This window comes from Vulpes lagopus, chromosome 3, assembly GCF_018345385.1.
Source record: "Vulpes lagopus strain Blue_001 chromosome 3, ASM1834538v1, whole genome shotgun sequence".
Classification (NCBI taxonomy): Eukaryota; Metazoa; Chordata; class Mammalia; order Carnivora; family Canidae; genus Vulpes; species Vulpes lagopus.
In genome coordinates this window covers 16,734,573-16,756,655 of record NC_054826.1, presented here as the reverse complement: position 1 = coordinate 16,756,655, position 22,083 = coordinate 16,734,573, and the positions used below count along the sequence as shown (strand labels likewise).

General features: G+C 31.6%; 1 protein-coding gene across 2 annotated transcripts in view; it reads right to left on the bottom strand.

Annotated features, from left to right (window-relative positions):
- The window catches only part of NIPBL (NIPBL cohesin loading factor), a 201,016-nt gene that overhangs the window by 36,829 nt on the left and 142,104 nt on the right, over positions 1-22,083 (bottom strand). For both annotated transcript variants that reach the window (XM_041750312.1, XM_041750311.1), the window contains exons 16-32: positions 20,978-21,064; positions 18,282-18,513; positions 17,158-17,309; positions 16,507-16,587; positions 15,665-15,765; positions 13,957-14,095; positions 12,255-12,337; positions 11,533-11,665; positions 10,529-10,672; positions 7,682-7,771; positions 6,401-6,615; positions 6,188-6,290; positions 5,461-5,559; positions 5,227-5,373; positions 2,651-2,785; positions 1,637-1,735; positions 258-311 (exon numbers count right to left, since the gene is read on the bottom strand). In XM_041750312.1, coding sequence (XP_041606246.1) covers positions 258-311; positions 1,637-1,735; positions 2,651-2,785; positions 5,227-5,373; positions 5,461-5,559; positions 6,188-6,290; positions 6,401-6,615; positions 7,682-7,771; positions 10,529-10,672; positions 11,533-11,665; positions 12,255-12,337; positions 13,957-14,095; positions 15,665-15,765; positions 16,507-16,587; positions 17,158-17,309; positions 18,282-18,513; positions 20,978-21,064 — 2,094 coding nt within the window. The remainder of the gene's footprint in view (positions 1-257; positions 312-1,636; positions 1,736-2,650; positions 2,786-5,226; positions 5,374-5,460; positions 5,560-6,187; positions 6,291-6,400; positions 6,616-7,681; positions 7,772-10,528; positions 10,673-11,532; positions 11,666-12,254; positions 12,338-13,956; positions 14,096-15,664; positions 15,766-16,506; positions 16,588-17,157; positions 17,310-18,281; positions 18,514-20,977; positions 21,065-22,083) is intronic.

Here is a 22,083-nt window from a genome sequence, read left to right as displayed (position 1 = left end):
AAAAATTATCTGGAAGGCAGGAAAGACAGAATTTCAATTACTGATTTAGAAAACTTACTTAAAACAGGCAATTGACTAAGAAATTAAACAGGGATATTAACCAAAACATTCAGCTTAATATACTGAAATAAATGTTCCCTACCAAAAGGTAAATACTTAAAAAATAACTGAAAAGTTTCTTTTAAATCAAAAAGCCTACAAAGAACTGATCCTCTATTAAATTTCATGTTGTTATCAGGAGTCAAAATAACACTCACATTTTGAAGGAGTTGCTCAAACCAGTCATATCCAGTATCTCTGCATGCTGCAACCTAAGTGGGAAAATATGGTGAAACTATCAAGATTAGAAATTTACTTAAAAATCTGAAAAACAGGAAGTAAAACCTTTGCTGTGTTTTAGCCTGAAGTTTATAAATGTCTCAGTGTTCTCACTTAAAAAATTATTTTTAAAGTAAACTATTCTTTTAGTAAGCCAAAATTTACCAAGGCTAAACAATTTAATTCTAAAAATACCAGAGAAGATATTCAAGAAATTAGTTTAATGTACTGAAATTAAATAAGGTATTACAGGGGAGGTGGATGGGAGGATGGGTGAAATAGGTGATGGGGATTAAGAAGTTAATTTGTTGTGATGAACACTGGGAGTTCTGAATCACTATGGGAGTGCTGAATCACTATATTATACACCTGATGCTCATATTACACTGAATGTTAACTGGAATTTAAATAAAAAAATATGGCATTACATTTTGAATAACTTCAATTAGTCAGAAAAATATGTAAGGTTTAAACAACACAAATAGAAATGTTTGCTTATTATTTTTCTTCTAGATAGCAGATTTAAAGACATAAGTAAAACAGAGATGAACTTGTAACTGATAATACAAAATTTATGTTCAAAACATAAAAACATTACGGGTCAAAAACATTTATAGCTGATGTGTATAATTAAACATAATAAAACTAATCTTAACTCATGTTTTCTGAAAAAAGTACTCTCATTTTAGGTTGTTATCCCTGGGCGACTGTTACCATTCATCCTCTACTTCTTTCCCTCTCAATTTTCAATCACTGGAGGAATATGGAGAATTTCAGTATCTGTGCTTAAGTGAACAAATACCAAGAAATGGCTATGTAGAAACACCAACCTCATGTTCCTTGCATCCCTTGTGTATCTCCGGAAAAGTAAAGTATGGGAAGTACAGTTTATCCTGAACAATGCAGGGTTTAGGGATGCTGACCCCACGCACAGTTGAAAATCTGTGTATATCTTTGATTCCCCCAAAACTTAACTTTTAATAGCCTACTGCTGACCAGAAGCCTTACCTATAACATAAACAGTTGATTAACATGTATGTTGTATGTTATATACTATATTCTTACAGTAATGAAGATAAAGAAAATAGTAAAAAAATCATAAGAGAAATAGAGAAAATCATAAGAGAAACTTTTACTATTGTACTGCATTTACTGAAATAAATACGTGTATAAGTGGACCTGTGCAATTGAAGGGCCAACTATAGTATTAAGCGTCAACATTAACCAACTAGCTCATCATCGTCTCTCTCTTTGTAAGAGGGGATAGGCCTAATAAACTAGGTCTGCATCCACAGGGACCACATCTCTGAGTCCTTACCACATCAGTGATGTTTAAGATTTTCCTCGTCATTGCTTCTTTGTCATTGTGTGGAGTTGGAGTAAACCAGAGTTTTTGGAATGTTTCATTTACTAATTTCTAGAAGAAAGAAAATTTCAAACTACACAACTACAACAAACATGGCAAAATTCTCAATCCCAAATTCTCATGAAAGCCCAAAACAAAGTTGGGGCACCTGGCTGGCTCAGTCAGTATAGCATGCAACTCTTGATCTCTGGGTCATGAGTTTGAGCCCCATGGAGGGCAAAGAATTTACTTAAAAAAAAAAAAAAAAAGGTTCAAAACAAAGCTATAAATAACTAATCAAAACACAAACTACCAGGAATTTTTGGCATGAATTTCTCAGTTTTTAAAAACAATCAATTCAAAAAAAAAATAAAAAAAAAAAAAAAATAAAAAATAAAAAAAAAATAAAAACAATCAATTAATTTCTTAAAATTATAATCTTTTAAAATTGATACAAATTTTAAATAGGTGATACTATGCCTAGCCTAGAAAATCTGCATAGTACACATTCAAATGTTTTTGATCAAACAAAAAAATATTTTTATTACTTTTGGGGGAGAGGTTCTTAAAAACAAACACAAAAAAACAAATATAGGGACAATCATATACACTTACATTCATTAATGAACTCAAGATTAAACTTTTAAAGAAGTATTTATTAACTTAGAAAACCAAGAACAAACCATTTAAAAATTAAAATAACTTTAATTTGATAATAAACTTCCTGCATGTAATCACTACATTGACATTAAATGTTATAACTGAATTGGTTGAGAAATACCAGATTTTATTAATGTAAGATCTAGAAATATAAATGTATGAAAGTATGTCTTTTTTGAATTTTATAATCTAAAAATGTTTATTCACTTATAAAGGTTTTAGCCTTATTTTACATATATATCAACAAAATTTAGATACAATAAATACTTAAATTATATAAAACACTAATGAAAAGTGAATTTTAAAGTAGTCACCATTTGATCTTACCTTAATGCCCTCTTCATCATTGACTCTGCGAATCATTTTTACACACATTTCTGTAATTTTTGGAAATGTTGGTTGTTCAATACAGATATCTCTTAGAATCTTTATTACCCTTTTCCTGACACTGATACCAGTATCCTAAGAAAAGAAAATTATTTTTAAGTATCGGAAAAATCAAGATGTTCGGGTGTATTTATGTGATAAATTAGAAAATAAATACCATTAAGCAGTCTATTAACATGATAAAGATGGTCTATATATTTCCTCTATGTTTTCTTATTAATATTACTAAAAATATGAGTCATATTGTTTTACTTTTAAAATATGATATCCAATACATGCAAAATTATTAAATAGCACCAAAAACAAGATTAGAACCTAAGTTTGCCAAAATTAAATGGGATAACAAATATGAAGCCTTTCAAATAGTGGCACTTAAACAGCATATGAAGTATTTTTAACAAATATCTAATCAAACCATTGTCCCTACCATCTTATAGTTAATAAGAAATACAAGAAACAAAAAAACAAATTAAAGCCATGAGGAAATAACAAGACTGACTGGTCTTTTTAAATGAGTCAATGCTATGGGGTAAGTGTACAGAAAGAGGATATTCTAAATTAAAAAAAAAAATTATTCATGAGAGACAGAGAGAGAGGTAGAGATATATGCAGAGGGAGAAGGGGGCTCCCTGTAGGGAGCCTGATGTGGGACTAGATCTGGGAATCCTGGGATCATCACACCCTGAGCTGAAGGCAGAAGCCACCCAGGCATTCTGAGAATACTCTAAATGTTAAAACATGATCACCAAATGCAAAATATGATCTTTGACTGGATTCTGTTAAAAAAAAAAAAACAAACTAGAAACCGCACCCCCCCCCACCCCCAGTTTTTGGGACAGTTGGAGAATATGAACATAATCTGGTTATTCGATGATATTAACAGAGTGTTAATTTGGTTGGGTGGGATAATAGTTTTGTTTATAATGGCAGCACCCACATTACCCACATTCAGTAGGCTGAAGTATCCACAGAAGAAACTGCAAAATGTTTGATTTAATTTAAACTAATTTAGCAGAAAATATAGATGAAATATGGTGGTAGATACATGATGGTTCACTGTACTTATTCTTAACAAATTTTTGTAATTAAGGAGTTTATCACTCAGGTGACCCAATAATTAAAGAGTTTTAAAAATAAATAAAAAGCACTGGACACTTAATGTATAAAATTATTTCTATTATGCAGTCTGATAATCATGAAAATATTTTAGGATATATTACTTGGGTAGGTGCTGTCAAGAGTTCATTAGCTCTGAGAAACCTACTGATTTTGCCTTTCATTTTTGAAAAGGCTAAGGAACTAAAAGGAAAAAATTTCCTCTACTCTTTCCTGAGGTACTTTGTTTATTTTTTTTTTCTTTTTTTGGTACTTTGTTTCAATCAATATTTTATGCTAGTTGAAGCTGAAATTATCTTGAACTCTCAGTCACATAATATTCTTATAGCAGACTAAAGGTGATAAACTCTTGTCACTGTGGAAATACCAAATCTTGTGCTTGATGCACTTCATTTGAGGTACAATGGGTGATGTGAAGCATAGATATTCTGTAATGCCAATGCTTCCTATTTCCTTTTATTTTCTAGGAAAAGGCTTCAGGACGAGAGAATTCCATAACATACAAGGAAAAAATATTTTACAATAGTATTTCTTAAGATTGATCTTAAGACTCAAATGGTTTTCTCATTTCATTTGCAGGTATCTAAAGCTTGTTAAAATTCAGCTTTAAGGAACATGCAAATATACACAAAGGATCCAAAAATATTGTCAGATACCAAAATTCTGTACTTAGGTTTCAATGAAATAATTCTGTTTATATACATACAAATTTATCCTAGATTCCTGTCCAAAATATTTATGTCATTGTAGTTCCTATCATTTACTCAATGCAAACTTGCATCATTGAAAGGCAGTACTAATGAAAAAAAGGAATCCAATTTTCAACAATGATTTGTTTTACAATATTGAGCAATCCTCTTAAAACACGTTCTTCAGTTCTTTGTTTGGGCCTGGGTGGGGCTGAGGGGGCTTGAAATCTGTATCCCCTGCCCCTGCTGGCTCTCTGTTCAATCATTAGGACTCTTAGCTCTCAGCTCAAAGTAGGGTAGGAATGGAGGATCTTTTGTCTACTTTCTAAATCTGGGAGACTGGAGATTAGAATTTGCCCAATGCTCTGGTCTAGTCAACACTTTCTGGATCTAATTCTTGGCACCAGGAATACCTATTAGCTTCCCTTGCTTTCCAACCCACTGACTCATCAGCACTAGGGTCACAGCCTTAGCTTTTAATTTTCAATCTGGTTTAAGATGTCTTTAGGGTATGTATGTAAAATTAACATTGACAGGCTTTCTAGGGGGGAGAAAACAAGAAACGTCATCCTTTAGGAAGTTGCTATAGTATAGATATTAGGCATTATAAATAAATAACTGATATTTACTTTTCTAGTTTAACAACTAAAAAAATGTTGATATTAAAAAGGCAAAATTATATTTGAGTTGTAATAAAAATGACAAACATACCAATATTCTTTCAATCAGCATATCATAATACTGCTCAGCAAGCTGAGGTCGACAAAGAACAAATCGACCTAATAATTCTACTGCTGCTTCTCGAACACTAGTGGAGTTATCCATTAATCGTCCATGAACTCCTCTTTGCATGTCAAGCTAAAGGAAAATAAAATATACTAAGTAGAGCTAATATTTTAACTGGAATGCAGTACTCAAATAAGAATAATTTGTGCTCCTCTTTACCCTTGCTAGAATACTGGGGTCTACAGCAACAACTTCAGATAAACATTTCATTGCTTTTGTTCGAACGGCAATTGCGTTTTCACCAAGAACTCGAAGGATCTGCCAAGCAAACATCGATATTTTCAGAATTTTAGAACATGTAGTGTTTAACAAAAAAATAGCATGAAAAAAAGCAAAAGAAATGACAATAAATATTGTATCTACATCCCTTTAACTTTTATAGGAGTAAAAGATGTTATCTTACTGATTCAAAGTTTTAACTTGAAGGTTAGTACAGTAACTGAGGCATTCTATATTTTAGAGCCTTTCCTTTATTTTGGCATTCTCAATTAAACCTGTTTTTTATTGCTATCTTTCATTTGCAAGGATGTGTAACCCTTAAAACCTTGCTATGAGTAACTAATTCAGGATATATATATATATTTTTAGGATATTTAGTATCATTTAAGTAATAATTTGGTAATTGAATATTTTTATAACATTCTATCCATATCATGTATGTATATTCATACAGATATATACTTATTTATCTGTAAAACAAGAACCAATACGTAAAAAGCATGCCAAAAAATACAGACCTTTAACGAATATGGAACACAGAAATAATTGCTACTTTCAGAATCTTTTAAAATATCTGTTCTCAACAGGAATAGATAGAAACTATCCCACAAATGTCCATAACCAGAAAAATCAATATCATTGCATACATAATTTTGGTCCAGTTTACCTGTGTCAAATAAATATCAAAGCTCTGGGCAAACGGCCTCATAGAGGCCAAGTATCGAACAATCAAACAAGCATCGTCATAGTCCACAGTATCAGAGTTCATCCTACAACAAAAAAATCATTAAATTTTTATTTATTTAATTTTTTTGCAAAGTAGATAAACATATCAAAGACATAACTGAAAGTGTAAAGATGCTTTCTCTCCAGATCTTACTTTAATGTGCTGAACTGAGAAGGTGTGGTTTTGATAATGCTTCTAAGAAACTTTTTCCGGTTTTCAGCTCGATGCATGATTTGACCAGTTGTCTCAACTTCCTTCGCATGATGTGTTCCTTCAGATGATTCTTCATCTTTTTGTGATTTCATTGCTTTTTCTGTTTCCAGAGTTGTATCACGGAACCATTGGGCTATATAGAATTTACGAGAAAACTGAAAAGAAAATAGATTAAGACTTGAGTTTGACTAAATTAACAAAATTTCAAAATGAAATTAGTAATGAAATTTCCAATCCACTGATAAGGTGCTCACTATCAGGAATAAATACTAAGGTATACTTTAAAGCAACTTCTAGCAGATAAATTTTAAGAAAGCTGGAAGGTTTGACTCTCTGATAGAAAATTCATATTTTCCTTTGTCCTAACACTTGTATTAATGATGTCAAAAGATAATTTGATAAACACGGTTGTATTAAATCTAGAATACTATCAATTACTTAACAAAGGATAGTATCATGTAGGTCACTAAAATTAGATAAATGATAGGTCAACTGGGAAAGTTTAGAACAATAGGATAAAATGCTAAAGGTAGAGGACTCTAGTTATTTTCAAAATACTACCTTGCTTCTTCAAGAAATACACAACCAATTATTATTGAAATATTTTAACGCTGAGGCATACCTATAATCTGTTTCTTTCAATGCAGATAGAAAGCCAGCAGCAGTTGGCTGAACAGTTATCTCCAACCTCTTTAGATTGCATATCCCATTAGTAAAAAAATTAAAAAGTACCCTAGTATATGCACATTGCTTCATAATACAGTTTATAAATTTTACATACAAATCTATTATACCAATAATTTGAATATATAATATATAAAATATAATTAAGGTTTATATTTAAAAATAAATATATACATGGAATTCTAATACCTTCTTTTCATGTGCTAATCGATCACCTCAAGTACAACCTGGGCCATATTCTCTGTGAGAAGCAATGATCTAGCTCAGTCTCAAAGAGAACTATGGAAAGATGTCTAACTATTTCCATGTCACATTAAAACGGGGTGTGTGACATGGGAAACACAATATCTGTACCAGAATTCCATATAAGACAAATCAATCCATAATTATTCTTTATTGTTTAGATTATCAAGTATTTTTCTGTTTCAAAAATCAGTATTCCAAACAACTTCCCGCTTCAACACACTTCCCAATTTTCTTTCACATCCAATTTGAATTTGATGCTTTATTTCCAAAAAAGAGAGAAAAGATTCCTACCACTAGTGAAGGATCAGTCTCAGTATTTTCATCCAAGTAGTCAAGCAATGCTTTTTGCAGTTGTTGTATTTCATCTTCTCCTCCTGAAACCTACAAAATAAACCAAGAAAGAACAAAAAAGATATTACTAGTGTATTTTAATAATTTATCTAGTTGTAGATACAAATCTGAGGGAAAAACTGATAAATGATAAAAAATGAAAATGTAAGTGTAGCAACTAAAAGGAAAAAACAGAAGAATGGTATTTTTGAAAAACACATTATAAATTGATAGCTGAGACTGGCCTTTATTTTTATGAACTACATGTCTTTTCTTTGAAGGAGGTGCATAGGTAGCAGACATAAAAATTATCAGAATAATGTGTCAAGCATTCAGAGATAAGAAGGTCCTAGCATTGGTTTTTCTGTATGGAAAAAAAAAAAGGCAATTCCAAACTTTTAATCTAAAAATGGAAACTGCCATTATCTGTTTTACTATGTGTTATAGCTTTCTTTGGGATATTAAAAAAACACTATGGAAGATAAATATTTTTATAATACAAAACAGTACTTTATTTCATGTAGGATATTAAACATACAGTAGGTGAGCTGTTCACTTGATCTAGGAGCAGAGATAGTGAATCTTTAGGACCTATCAAGAACAATACATAGCCAGAAACTAATTGTGAGTTGACATTCATGCCTATGGCTTATACTACTCTAGCTTTATCATACAAAATGCCAATATGGTTTGGAATATCTCTAAGTAGAAAACAAAGATTACAGTAACCCATATTCTAAGAGTGTGGTGAAATGGATACATGGAGAAATACATCATAGCACTGTAAACTAGGACACTATAAACTTCCAAAAGCAAGGTGGACATATGTCAAGAATCAGAATATTTACAAATGACCCCTCCTCTGAGTTTTACAGGGTATACTCTACATGGTCATATGTAACAAAGGAGTCCTAGGTCCACTCTAAGTTACTGAAATGTACTTTGAACCTAGACCTTGGTCTCTAAATTACCATTCTCCAAGAAAAAGAACCAGTATTATTTGGTGAAATGGCACACTCCAGGGCTGAGGCAAGGAAAGAAAAGAGGATTGAGGATCCTGAAACATTTTGTTATGCCACAAAGTTCTCAGAGAAAGATGGGAATATCAAAAAGATACAAAAGCCAGCTAAAAGGGCTCTCACTGGTTATATCCTGGACAACTTGAGCATTAAAACAATGATAGCAACAAATTATAGCCTATGAAATACTATAGGAATGGTAGCATTATATTAGATGGCAGTATCATATTAACGCTAATTTCTTGCTTTTGAGAATTGCACTATGGATATTTAAACAAGAGTTCTTGTTTATAGACAACAGACACTAAGCAGTGGTTCTCAAACTTAAGCATTCATTAGAATCAACTGGAGGGTGATCAAAAAACAATGCTGGGCCCACCCCCAGAATTTCTGATTCAGTAGGAGTCCTGAGAATTTGCATTTCCAGCAAGTCCCTAGGTGATGTTAATATTAATGCTTCTTATCCAGGGAATCATACTTTGAAATTCAAGGGTAATGGGGCATTTAGTCTGCTCAAATAGTTCAGGGGAAAACACACACACACACACACACACACACACACACACACACACACAGATATGCATGCATGTATATTTTGAAAAAAGGAATGTTACACAAAGATAAAGCAAATATTATAAATTACCAACAACTAAGGAATTTGGGTGAAAGTTTGTGGGAACTCTTTGTACTATTCTTATAACTTTAAAAATAGTTTAAAATTATTTCAAAATACAATGTATACTAAAAAAAAAATATGAGGCATTTCTAATGGCCAGCATGTATATGCCTATGAATGTTAAAAAAAGAGCAGAAAGAAAATGAAAACAGTTTTGTAAGAAGGATTAGAGTTCATTTACCTATCAATTTTCTTTCTTTTTTTTTTTTTTTTTTAATTTTTATTTACTTATGATAGTCACTTATGACAGAGAGAGAGAGGCAGAGACATAGGCAGAGGGAGAAGTAGGCTCCATGCACCGGGAGCCCGAAGTGGGATTCGATCCCGGGTCTCCGGATCGCGCCCTGGGCCAAAGGCAGGTGCTAAACCGCTGCGCCACCCAGGGATCCCACCTATCAATTTTCTAAGGTAACTTCTAACATTATTATCACCTCACCCACATTTATTCTTTTTTTTTTTTTAATTTTTCTTTATTTATGATAGTCACACAGAGAGAGAGGGAGAGAGGCAGAGACACAGGCAGAGGGAGAAGCAGGCTCCATGCACCGGGAGCCTGATGTGGGATTCGATCCCGGGTCTCCGGGATCGCGCCCTGTGCCAAAGGCAGGCGCCAAACCGCTGCGCCACCCAGGGATCCCCTCACCCACATTTAAAAAAAAAAAGTGAAGCAATAAAATATTTTCTGCCAAACATGAAGTATCTATCCAATATGATGAAAAGAAGTCTTCCTCAATTTCCCAAATAAAAAGATAATCAAAATGCAAAGGTATAAAATGATCTGACTGGGAATGCTAAATCATCACCTTAGTAAACTAAAGATTCAAATAAAACTTAGTTAAACCAAAAAGAAAACAGCATCTTACATTCGTAAAAGCAGTTCACAGAAAGAAAGTAAACTAAGGATTTATATAAATCACTTGAAACTTCTGTTAGACACTATAATTCACCTTAAGGTTATTAACTTTCTCTGCGGGGCTTTTGAAAAGACCACTTTTGGAAATATAAGATCTTATTTTCAATCTATAAAATGAAATACAACACTAATATAAGACTACCTAAAGAAAGTACTTAACTAATATTTATCCCCATAATTTTAATCCTATATCTCAATACCTGTTTTAAAATTCGTTCTATAGACCCTTGATCCATTTTGCTTGTAACAGCATCTTTCCTTAATCGTGCAGCAACAGTTCCAAGGTAATCAAGAGATGCCACTCTTAAAGCCATCTCTGTTGACTTGTTACTGAACTGATGAACCTAAACATAAAAATAATTTGCTTAATTTCATCAATTTATAACATTTTTAATAGCAATTTATCATATGAATTCCAAATGTATGTTGTATTATCTGAAATTTAAACATTTCCCCCCCTTGTGATATTGTTCCATAAAGTGATTGCCTTTTGAATTTCTGGGATATGAACATTTTCATTAAAAAAAGGTATATAGATTAAATCTCCCTAAGAACATAGTCATTATCTTTAAATGTAGGCTCAACTCCTTGTAAAAAAATGGGATATTACTAAGAATGTCTTATGCTGGAATTCTAATTTCTATGAAGCATTATCTTGGTTTCAGAATAGTATTAAAACATTTTCCAGTTCACAGAACATAAGATCTCAAAAGCTTTGTAACAATTTGCATTGTACAAGTTTAAATATAGTTTAAAAATAAAAAGAGAGATTACAATATTTCTTTACATTTTTCTTGTTTTACATGAGAACTACAAAGTACCATGTTTTCAGAAATACTCTTAATGATGATAAAGAGTTCGTGTTAATCAGTTTCATGCTTTGAAATGAATTAACTGCAGTAACTTATGGACTCAGTGAGTGTTGAGATGCTTTTAACTAACAATACAGTACTTCTAAATCAAAGAAAAGTTTTTAAAGCACCGCTATCTTATGTAATGAAATGAAAGCACCAAAACCACAAGATTTCAAAGTTTTCTACAAAGTATTGATAATATTGTGTACAGTTATGCACATGCAAAAAAAAAGATGCAATGGTCATATTTCCTTACACATTTTTAAAGAATTCATCATCTGTGAATCAGAGTACATCCTCATTATGTTGTCTTCTAGTAATCTAATAATCTTTAAATGCTATACTCTTACCAACAGTCTCCCTAACAAACTAAGGAGTAGTTCAGCAGCTGGCCATTCAGGCTTATTGACTGTTGAAAGAAGGTCTTGAACAAAATTTTCAAATAGTGGTCTGTAATCTTCTTCACCTTGCTTACTACCACATCTGTTCAAAGATAAATAATGAAAAGACTATGAATTTAGGTGACACGTCCACCAATACGACTGAAATTTTGTTAACTAAGTTTTCTCTTCCCCATATCTACAACAAGGTATAAGAGTACAGTAAATATAACATGGCTTAAAATGAATCTGTTTCTGAAATTTCATTCTTCCCCTGCTAGGGAATTCATTTATTGCTTAGTATAAACATTAGTTTCCAGCAAGTACACCACATTTTAAAAAATGACTACTCTTTCTCTGAGATTACCACAAATTTTTATGAAGGCCAACTAAATCTCTCTCTACAAAATTTCCTATTCAGTTAGAATACCTCAAAATTGACTGAAGAAAAATTACAGAATTTCAATCTAGTACTTTAACTTTTGGAGGAGTCAAACGTGTAAGTAAGTTCACAAGATTTTAGATTTTTAATACTTCAAATGCCTCATTTGAAAGACTAGTAGATCAAGGGCTAAGGTGACACATTCAAGGTTCAAGTTATGGAAGGAAATTGGATTAACCATTTACCTAAAATAAATGAACGACTTTTTATACCAGGGAAATAAAAATCAGATTATGTTAGTTTTGCTCACTTTTTAAGGAAGATGGAAAGGAAGTTTTGGGCTGTTCTCATGGCTGTTTCATAAGAGTTGGTAATGACAACATCTTGGTCAACCTAAATTGAGAAAAATGAATTTACACAGATATAAGAAATAACCAAAAAATTAAGTTTGTTCCATTGCTACTACGGTCAGGTTATTACTGAAAAGGGGTGATACATTTAAACACTAAAAAGCTTGTAAGGTACCTGGGTGACTCAGTTGGTTAAGCAACCAACTTTTGACTTCGGCTCGGGTCGTGATGTCAGGGTTGTGAGATCAAACCCTAAGATGGGTGTGGAGCCTAATGTTTAAGATTCTCTTTCTCCCCCCTCATTACCTCTCCAAAAAAAAAAAAAAAAAAAAAAAAAAAAAAGGCAGCAGCAGCTTAAACTATTCTTTTATATACAAAGACAGAAGCTACAAATTAGTAAACACATTTCAATACAAAAACTAAATAAAAATACTGAGTTCATTATAGTTTATTAAAATATGAAAGAATACCAATATGGTTAACAAACGCAGTATCAATAACTTATGATCTAGGTCAGAAGAAAAATTGATTGAAAATACAAAAAGAATTTAGAAAAAGACATTTCAAGTTTGAAGTTTATGAAATGCTTCAACATAATACAAAAGAAAATTCAATTCCTTCATGAGATATTTTGAGATTAGGAAATGAATAGTCAATTCAAATTTTTGGAAACCCAAAGGTGAATAAATACAAGAAAAAGCTCACTAGTTACCAGGAAAATGTAAAAAAATACATGTACACAAGAAATATATGTACACTATTTAATATTCTACTTCTAAGTATATCTTGAGAAACTCTTAAGTTGTGACAGATAACAGTTATATATTTTTAACCCAAGTCAAAAGATTCTGGTATTAATTATTATGTATTAAAAGCAATGTTGACTGAAAAAATTAGCTATAAATATGTCACTGTATCATTTATTTAGGTTTAAAAAATTCCACATCAAATGTATGTAGATATCTACATAAATAAATGGAGGAAGATAAACTTCTCTTGATACCTGTCACCAAAGACAAGACTGGGGAGAAAACAATCAGATTGGGAGAGTGATCTCAACTTTTTTGATATGCATTTTTCACTTATTTATTTACTTAAACATATACTATTATATACATACACAAAATTCTGAAAATAATAGAATAGAGAAACAAAACCATTCCTGTTTCTCTTTAACTTTTTATAATAGTATAAGAACCTGGAAAAATTGTAAGCTTTGATGGATAATAGCTACAAAACCAAAAAGCAAATCTCAGCTATGTGTTACTCAACAGTGAGGGCATAAATTAATCTTCTGCATGAGACTTAGATTAATTATATTACAATTATATGTTATGCAGTAGTATAGATATTACATAGTATAATATTCCCTTGCACATTCATTATCCAACTTGAGACTGAGTGGCTGGTATGAAAGGCTTGGTAGATATTATCATTCCTATTTTATAGCTGAAGAAACAAATTTGGATTAAATCTATACGTCTCATGACTCATAGACAAAGTAGTAACTGAACTCATGTTTCCTAAAAGTTTGTCTCGTGTTCTGCTTGGATCCTAAAGACCAGCCATAAAGCTCTAATTAAGAACTTTAGTTTTATAAGAATAGCAGAGAATTTAAGTGCTTTTTCCTGTAAAAGTACAAAGTTATAAAAGATTCCTTACTTTTTTATTTGAGTCCTCTTCTGAATTAGAGTCCTTCTCCGATGATGGTAAGTGTACAACGCACTGAATTAGTTGTAAAACCAGTGCTGTAACCATCTGAATATACATAGGCTCTCCGTCCATATCACTACTATTTAACCTTTAATGGAGAAGAAAACATTTAAATCATACAAAGAATGAAAAGAATTTCATTCTACATGTCATCTATCATCTGAAAATTTCAGGATGCTTTACTACTATTTCTAGGCATTATCTTTAGTGCTTGTAATAGTGTCCTTATGTCTAATTGTTTTTTAATAAATTAGAAAAAACCCCAATTCAATGTGTAAATTAAATAGTCAAAGGAAAAATGCAATTGTATTTAATACAAATTTCTATATTCTATATGCACTGCAGATAAAGATACATACATGAAAAATATCAAATATTTCTCAAAATGATTTTTATTATTTACTTATTTATTTTTAAAGATTTTATTTATTTATTCATGAGAGACACACATAGAGAGAGAGAGAGAGGCAGAGACACAGGCAGAGGGAGAAGCAGGCTCCATGCAGGAAGCCCGACGTGGGTCTCGATCCCGGGTCTCTAGGATCACGCCCTGGGCTGCAGGCGGCGCTAAACCACCGAGTCACCCGGGGTGCCCTCAAAATGATTTTTAAAATGAGAAAAGTCTTCAAGATTTCCATAAGCCCATGCAGTCTGGTACTCATTTTCTTATTAAAATCTGCTACACAGTCAGCTCTTGATGATCTGTGCTAGGGTATGAAGGCAGTGGCATAGAATATAAAAAATCGAATTTAAATCTTTAATGCTAAAGATACTGTAAAGGTGTAAGAATTTTCTTATATGTTGATAGCTTTTCTTCAGATTTAATAGACTATATACAATTAATCCAAAAAACTAAAGTAAAAGTAATTTTTTTTTACATAAAATAGCCTTCAAAGCAATCTAAATATAACCCTATATGCCAGGTCAATACATTTAATCACTCAGGAATATTACAATAGTTATGATAATGATGGTGATTCCCTATGACAACAAAGACAATAATGTTGACTACAGCAGTAGATAACATTTCTTGGTTATCCTGTGCATAGTGATTTAAGAGCATTTAATCTCCATGTCAATTTTTCATACTGTTGCCAGAGTAATCTTTCAGCTCTCTTTTAATGACTTCCTGCTGTATAAAGAATTAAGTCCAAGTTCCTCATTAAGGCTTATAAAACACTTGAACTGCCTTTGCCTTTTTCAAGCCATATTTCCCATCATGGCTTAATCAGGGTTGATTTTGTCCCTCAGGGGACATTTGCCAGTGTCTGGAGAAAATTTTCATTGTCACAACTGGAAGGGGGTGGTAGTTCTCTTGTCAACTAGAAGTTACAGGTCAGGGATGCTGCTAACCATCTTACCATGTATAGAACAGCCTTTCATAAGAAAGTATTAACTGCCCAAAATGTCAATAGCATCATGACTGAAAATCCCTGTCACAGATTCTTACACCTGAGAATCAATGAACTTCCTTAGGTCCTCCAAATGTGCACTGTATTTTTTCATATATCCAAGCTACTCTTTGTGCTGCTCTGGCTGAACTGCCTCTCTTTTATTTGATCACTAAAATAAAAATTCACAGATGATGAATCAATTCATAAGGACAACAATACAATGTAATTCTTCATGGTACTTGGCCCTTACTATAATTAGTTACCTGAAGTTCCTCAAACTCCTCTTGCTGGTTGGTAATCTTGCAAGTGAAGTAAAAATTTCTTCCAAAATTAACTGCCTATGTTTTTCGTATCTTGAGAATACCTGTTTAGGAATTATAAGATTTCAAATTTAGTTTAGTTTATAATTCTTTGAAAACAAAAGATATATCACATGATAAAAAATATCATCTGCCATTTAGAATGAAAATGTTAAAAAAAAAAAAAAGAAAATGTTTTCAACATCAATGACAATGATTTAATTTGCACAACTTTCCCATCATTAATTATAACATTCTTGTAGAAGAGTATACTCATTTACAGGAGTATGCTATGTTGGAGATGGAAAGACAAAATTCAAATGATTTTAAACACTTCTGATTTAATTGTAGATATTAAGGAATTATTAACTAAAATGTTGTTAAAAATTTAGAAAGGGAAAATGAAACAAGATGAAATCAGAGAGGGAGACAAACCAGAGACTCTAGATCATAGGAAACAAACTGAGGGTTGCTGGGGGGGAGGGAGAGCGGGAGATGGGGCAACTGAGTGATGGGCATTAAGGACAGTACATGATGTAATGAGCACTGGGTATTATATAAGACTGATGAATCACTGACCTCTACCTCTGAAACTAATAATACACTATATGTTAATTAATTGAATTTAAATAAAATAAAATTTGAAAAAAATTAGAAGTTTAAAATATAAGGCACAAATAGTCCTTATGTTGAAATAAGTCTATGCAAAACTTCAGTCTGCATTAATTTTTGTAAGTTTAGATTAAATGATATCAGTATTATTCTTCTGGGGGGGATAACTAAAAGTATGAATTGATTATACTTACTGCAGTGACTAACTTAATGGCACATAATTGTAGCTCACTGACATTTTCCACAAAAAATGGTGTTATTCCCATTGATGATACCTGCACACGCAAAAAGTAATCAGTATACATCTCTAGTTGATTTCAGTAACATTCTATCTTAACTAAATTCCAAAACATTCATAAACTCTGGAAAAAACTTAGCATTTTCTTTCTCCTTATTAATCATTAGGATCGATCTAGTTCAAGAATTTCTCCGCTCCTTTCACTCTCAAGCACATTAGTATATACTTTCTTTCATAGCCATCATTCCTCTGATCTCCACATTTTGGGTTGATGAATGTCACAATATAAATATATTAAATATAATATAAAACATTTTGCTACTCTGGATGAAAATATCCTGACATATTTCAAAGGAAATAATCTTTTATCTTTCAAAGAATTTAGAGTTTTGGGTTTCTACTACATTCACCTATCTTCCACCCTAAATGTTTCTTTTTAAAACTTCCCTGGACTTTTATTTCATTTTCGGTATACTCTGAGTGGAAAAAATTAACATAGTGCTGGCATTATTACTGAGTAAGCAAAGCTATACTGAACTCAGTTAGATCCTCTATTCTTACAATGTTTGATCCAGAAATATAACAAAATGCTTCAAAAAAAAATTACCTGAAGAATTGTTGTGTCTGTAAGAAGCTGTATCTCTAGCAATTCTGATAGGCTGCTAACAATGTCACAAACTTTATTATAAAGCATTACTATTACTCTCTGCTTATGGGTAGAACACTTAGCCCGTTTTGCTTTTGAACTTAACAAGCCTCCTAAAATGAAAGAAAAATTTCAAATAATTTATCAACTTTTAATAATTTTTAATAAATAATAATAAAACTGTTTTCTGAATTAAGGGAACACTTTCTTGGGGGTGGTGGGGGAGTGTGCTACATAAAAATATAACCTGGCAAATAAAGCTGGTCATTTATTAAAACAGGAAATTGTTCTCTAGGGATATTTAGATAGCAATGGCACATTCCAGAGGTTCCTAAATCTTATAAAACATTTATCTTTATTTCTATTTTTTCTTATTGGTGCAGGATAAGATTAAAATTCCCTTTAACTTGTAATTATAAAATAATAAGTAATTATAGATTATTCATAAACCAGGTATATCCTCCTTTCGTTAAATGTTCATGTTAGGGACGTCTGGGTGGCTCAGTGGTTTGGCGTCTGCCTTCAGCCAGGGGTGTGATCCTGGAGACCCAGGATCAAGTCCTACATCAGGCTCCCTGCATGGAGCCTACTTCTCTCTCTCTGCCTGTGTCTCTGCCTCTCTCTCTCTCTCTGTATCTATTTCTCATGAATGAATGAATGAATGAATAAATAAATATTCATGTTAACTATTTCACTGCTCATTTATAAAGGTTATAAATTCAAGAAAGAATATCTATCTTGAATCAATCCATTTTGTAGATAACTAATATTCTACATAAAATTAGGGTGAAGTGATAAATAGAACCAGAAGCCAATATTATCTGGGATTTTTCTCTAACCAGTAGAAATTACTTCTGTTATATGTAAAGATTTGCTAAAGAAATTATACTTGAATAAGAACGGGATTAACTAAAAGTTCTATACTCTTAGTCAAATCAAAGCCAGTATTTATGGCAAGTTATATGATCTAGTAATTTTTGTGCCATTTTAAGTTATTGCATTCTGACCTATTCAACATAATAAAATTATATAACATAATTTTGACATCATACTCAAAAACTTTCAATATAAAAAGGCAAACCAACCTCCGTGAGGATCTAATCTGTAAACAGGATCATACTGAGGATAGAGTGTATTCTGCAAATGAAATTTAGTGTATTGTATAACTCTTTCAATTACATCCTCAATATATACAGCTTTTGGCATGTTAGGAGATGTCATAATGTTGATAGTTGTAAGACAGGCATCTGCTGATTTTGTAACTCTCTCCATAATAAGGTCTCTCCATAATCTTTCTTCTTCTTCAGTATCGTTATTCTATAAAATAACATACAGTTAATGAAATGGAAATAAACACATTTATAGGTCAAAATATTTTTTAAAATGATATATTTGATTTTCATGGTAAGTGTTTTGATGTATGTACTTTTTTTTTTTAATGAGCTCTACACCCAATATGGTGCTTGGTCTTATGATCCCAAGATCAAGAGTCACATGCTCTACTGACAGAGCCAGCCAGATGCCCTCATGCATGTACATGTATGTTTATGAACATCAGGAATGAAGTGCTGATGTTACTTTAAGATTTTTGTTTCCAAGTTTTCAAATATAATATATTCTATCTCCTAATTTCACCACTAGATGACACTCCAATAACAAACTCATAGTTATCTTTATCTTCCATGTATTTTATTCAAATCTAAGATAAAGACTATAATTGTATATAAATAATTCTGTCTTATCATATAAACATGATAGTCAAAACTTTGCAAGTTCTGCTTGCTGTTGTGAGAAAATGAAAATTAAAACAATGAATGGTAGAGCTGCATTTAAAAAGCAGTTAAATGTTAATCATTCCCAGTATTTGTTTCTCAACAACACAGTATTTTTGAAATAGAGATTAAAAAGTAGTTATTATGCAGACTGCTGAAAATATAATTTATTTTCTAAAATGGATAAATCAAATGATAGAAGATTATATTTTAATTTACACACTAGCAACTCAGTACAATTGGGAAGGAGTGCTTTTAATCTCACTTTGAGAGTGATAATTCTTCTATCACATCCTTACTTATGAAATACTAACTTTATACTCTAGGAATATTTCAAATGCATGCTATTTAAAACTTATACATTGGGAAATGAAACAAAAGCACAATATGTAAAGCAGAGAAGGGCTTTCTAATCACTAATGCCTACAAACTCCATTATTTTTTCCTAAATCTCTAGGCTTTCTTCCATTTTACTGCTTGCATACCTATTTAAGAAAAATATGCTAAGAGTAGCTTTTAATATTAAAATTGCTGTATGGATGAGTCAGTTAAGGAGGTTCATCATTCATGCCAAATGTTAATTAAGACTACCTGCAACACATTAAATAACGCTAAGGCTTCAGGAATTAAAATAATTTAATTAAGACTGAGTCAACCAGCTTAGAACTCTAGATCCTTGAGATTTATTTCAATTTCTTGTCAAAGTGTTTTAAATAAAATTTGCAGACTAAGAATGTAGTAGATTGCCACTATGGGTTTCTCTAAGCCCTTTGTTTCTGATTCAAAAACTAATTTAAAAAGGGCATTGGAAAAATATAGATATATTTAAGAAGCCATAGAAATACCATCTGAGATTATTTTTCTACATTTTTTATTCCATGTAGATCACTTAGCAATCTTGTGGCTTTGGCAAACACCAAGAACATTTCTCTCATTAGATGAGATCCAGTGCATGTACTATATATATGTGTGTGTATATATATATAATATATACATATCTATTTCCATATATCAAAAATGTTAATAGTGGTTATTGCTAAGAGAATATGGACCTTTTTGACCTTGAGGTTTGGAAACTTTCTGCAACAAGGAAAATTCAGTAATTCAACTCTCCCAAATTCTTATCTTATATTAGCATTAGTGTTTGTATTCATTAATGGTAGAGCTATCAAGATCAATTCGAATACACATATGATTTGAAAGTCTGCTACAATGCTAAGATAGATTCCAGGCAATTTACTTTTATCAGTTTATAAACCATTACATTATGTTGCTACGTTTTTGATATAAAGGTACTAAAATATATTAATAGTTGATGTTAAAATTTATTGAGAACTTAAAATGGGAGACACTGTTAAGCACTTTACATGAATTAGTCTACTTAATTCTTTCAATAATCATTTGAACTAGGTATGAAAATGGTATGTATGGGGTGCCTGGGTGGCTGAGGTGTTTTAAGTGTCTGTCTTCAGCTCAGGTCATGATCTCAGAGTTCTGCATTCAAGCACTCAGTGGGGAATCGGTTTCTCTTTCTCTCTGTCCCTCCCCTGACCCTTGTGCACGCACATGCATTCTCTTCTCTCTCAAATAAATAAATAAAATCTAAAAAAAAATTGTATATAAGGATTATTATTTTAGGATATATTAGGAATGTAGTATAAGGTTTCTAACTAATTTTCCAGGAAAGGTCAAGAAGAAGAATTACTATCATTTCATAAATGAAAAAAAATATTTTAAACATAATCACACATAAGGAAGAGCATAATGTAAACTTAAACAGTTCTGTAAACTGAAATGAATTTACATCTGTTGTCTGTTTATGTCAAAGCTGTGAATCAACAATGTAATTTTGGATTACTAAAAGTGTAATTTAATAGCACTGCTAATGAATGTAACTAGCTCAAATTAATGACATTTAAAATTTCCCCTATAAATCAGAGTTCTTTTGAAAAAAATTTGTATCTTAACAATAGTAAAGGTAAAATTAACAATATGGATCTTGAACTTACATGATTTAACAAAGTGGAAAGCTTTGACCCATCTTGAATATTCTTCTCCAAGATATTTAGGACTTTCACAGTTTTGTCAGTGGAAAGCTAAAATAGCAATGTAATTTTTTTTAAGAATCAATCATTGGTAAAAGTGATAAATTATTCAAGAAACATGTACAATTATCACCTTTGAGCTATGGAATATATAACAGTACCACCCGCTTAAAGAGTGGGAAAAGAAAATTTTCACTTAGATTCTCTACTTAAATCTGAATTATGTAGAGAATTAATCACTTGTTTCTGAAAGACAGAAAACAAATACAGAACAGGAACATATATACACTACTAACCCAATTCTTACCATAAAGCTAGTCAAGAGTTAGTTTGTTCTGATGCCTGGCTCCCTGTTCTCGTGGCAGTGATACTGAACATGCATATGAACACACACACTCTTTTCTCAAGTTTTCATCTGTTGATTTAATTATAATATGGTTTCCACACTACAGTGTTATTCAGCAGGTGTCTTAAAATTCAAGGTGGTATTATGAATAAAGCATAAAAGTGTAAATGATGAAAGTTACATATGTAAAGTAACACTTTTTTTTCCAGAAGAAATATTTTATTTAAAAAAAAAATCTGCTATTTCATTTCTTAGAAAGGATGCTTTCTCTACTTAAAAAAATTATAGCCGATTTAAAGGTTCTGCTTGGAGGCAACTGTTATCATATTCTCCTGACTAAAGTTTTAGACTCCTACCATGCAACTACGACTCTCAATCAAACCATCCAGAAGAGTCAAATGGAAGAATCAACAGAATAACTGACATTAAGTACATTTTGATTATTTATGCTGGAGTATAGAAACAAGTTCTCCCCAAATACTGCTTTAAATAATTTCACAACAGATTAAAGTACTAAGACTTTTGGTAAACTATACTTTGAAAAAGTCAGCAAATTCACCTTGTGAGATTGAAATATTAGCTATATATAATTATGGACTTTATGAAACAAAATCTAGGATTGGCAATATCACCTCAGAAAACTGATGGCATTTGCTATATAAAAAAAAATCAATACATCCCTCACTATATACATAATATTATTGTGTACTAATAGCACATTAAT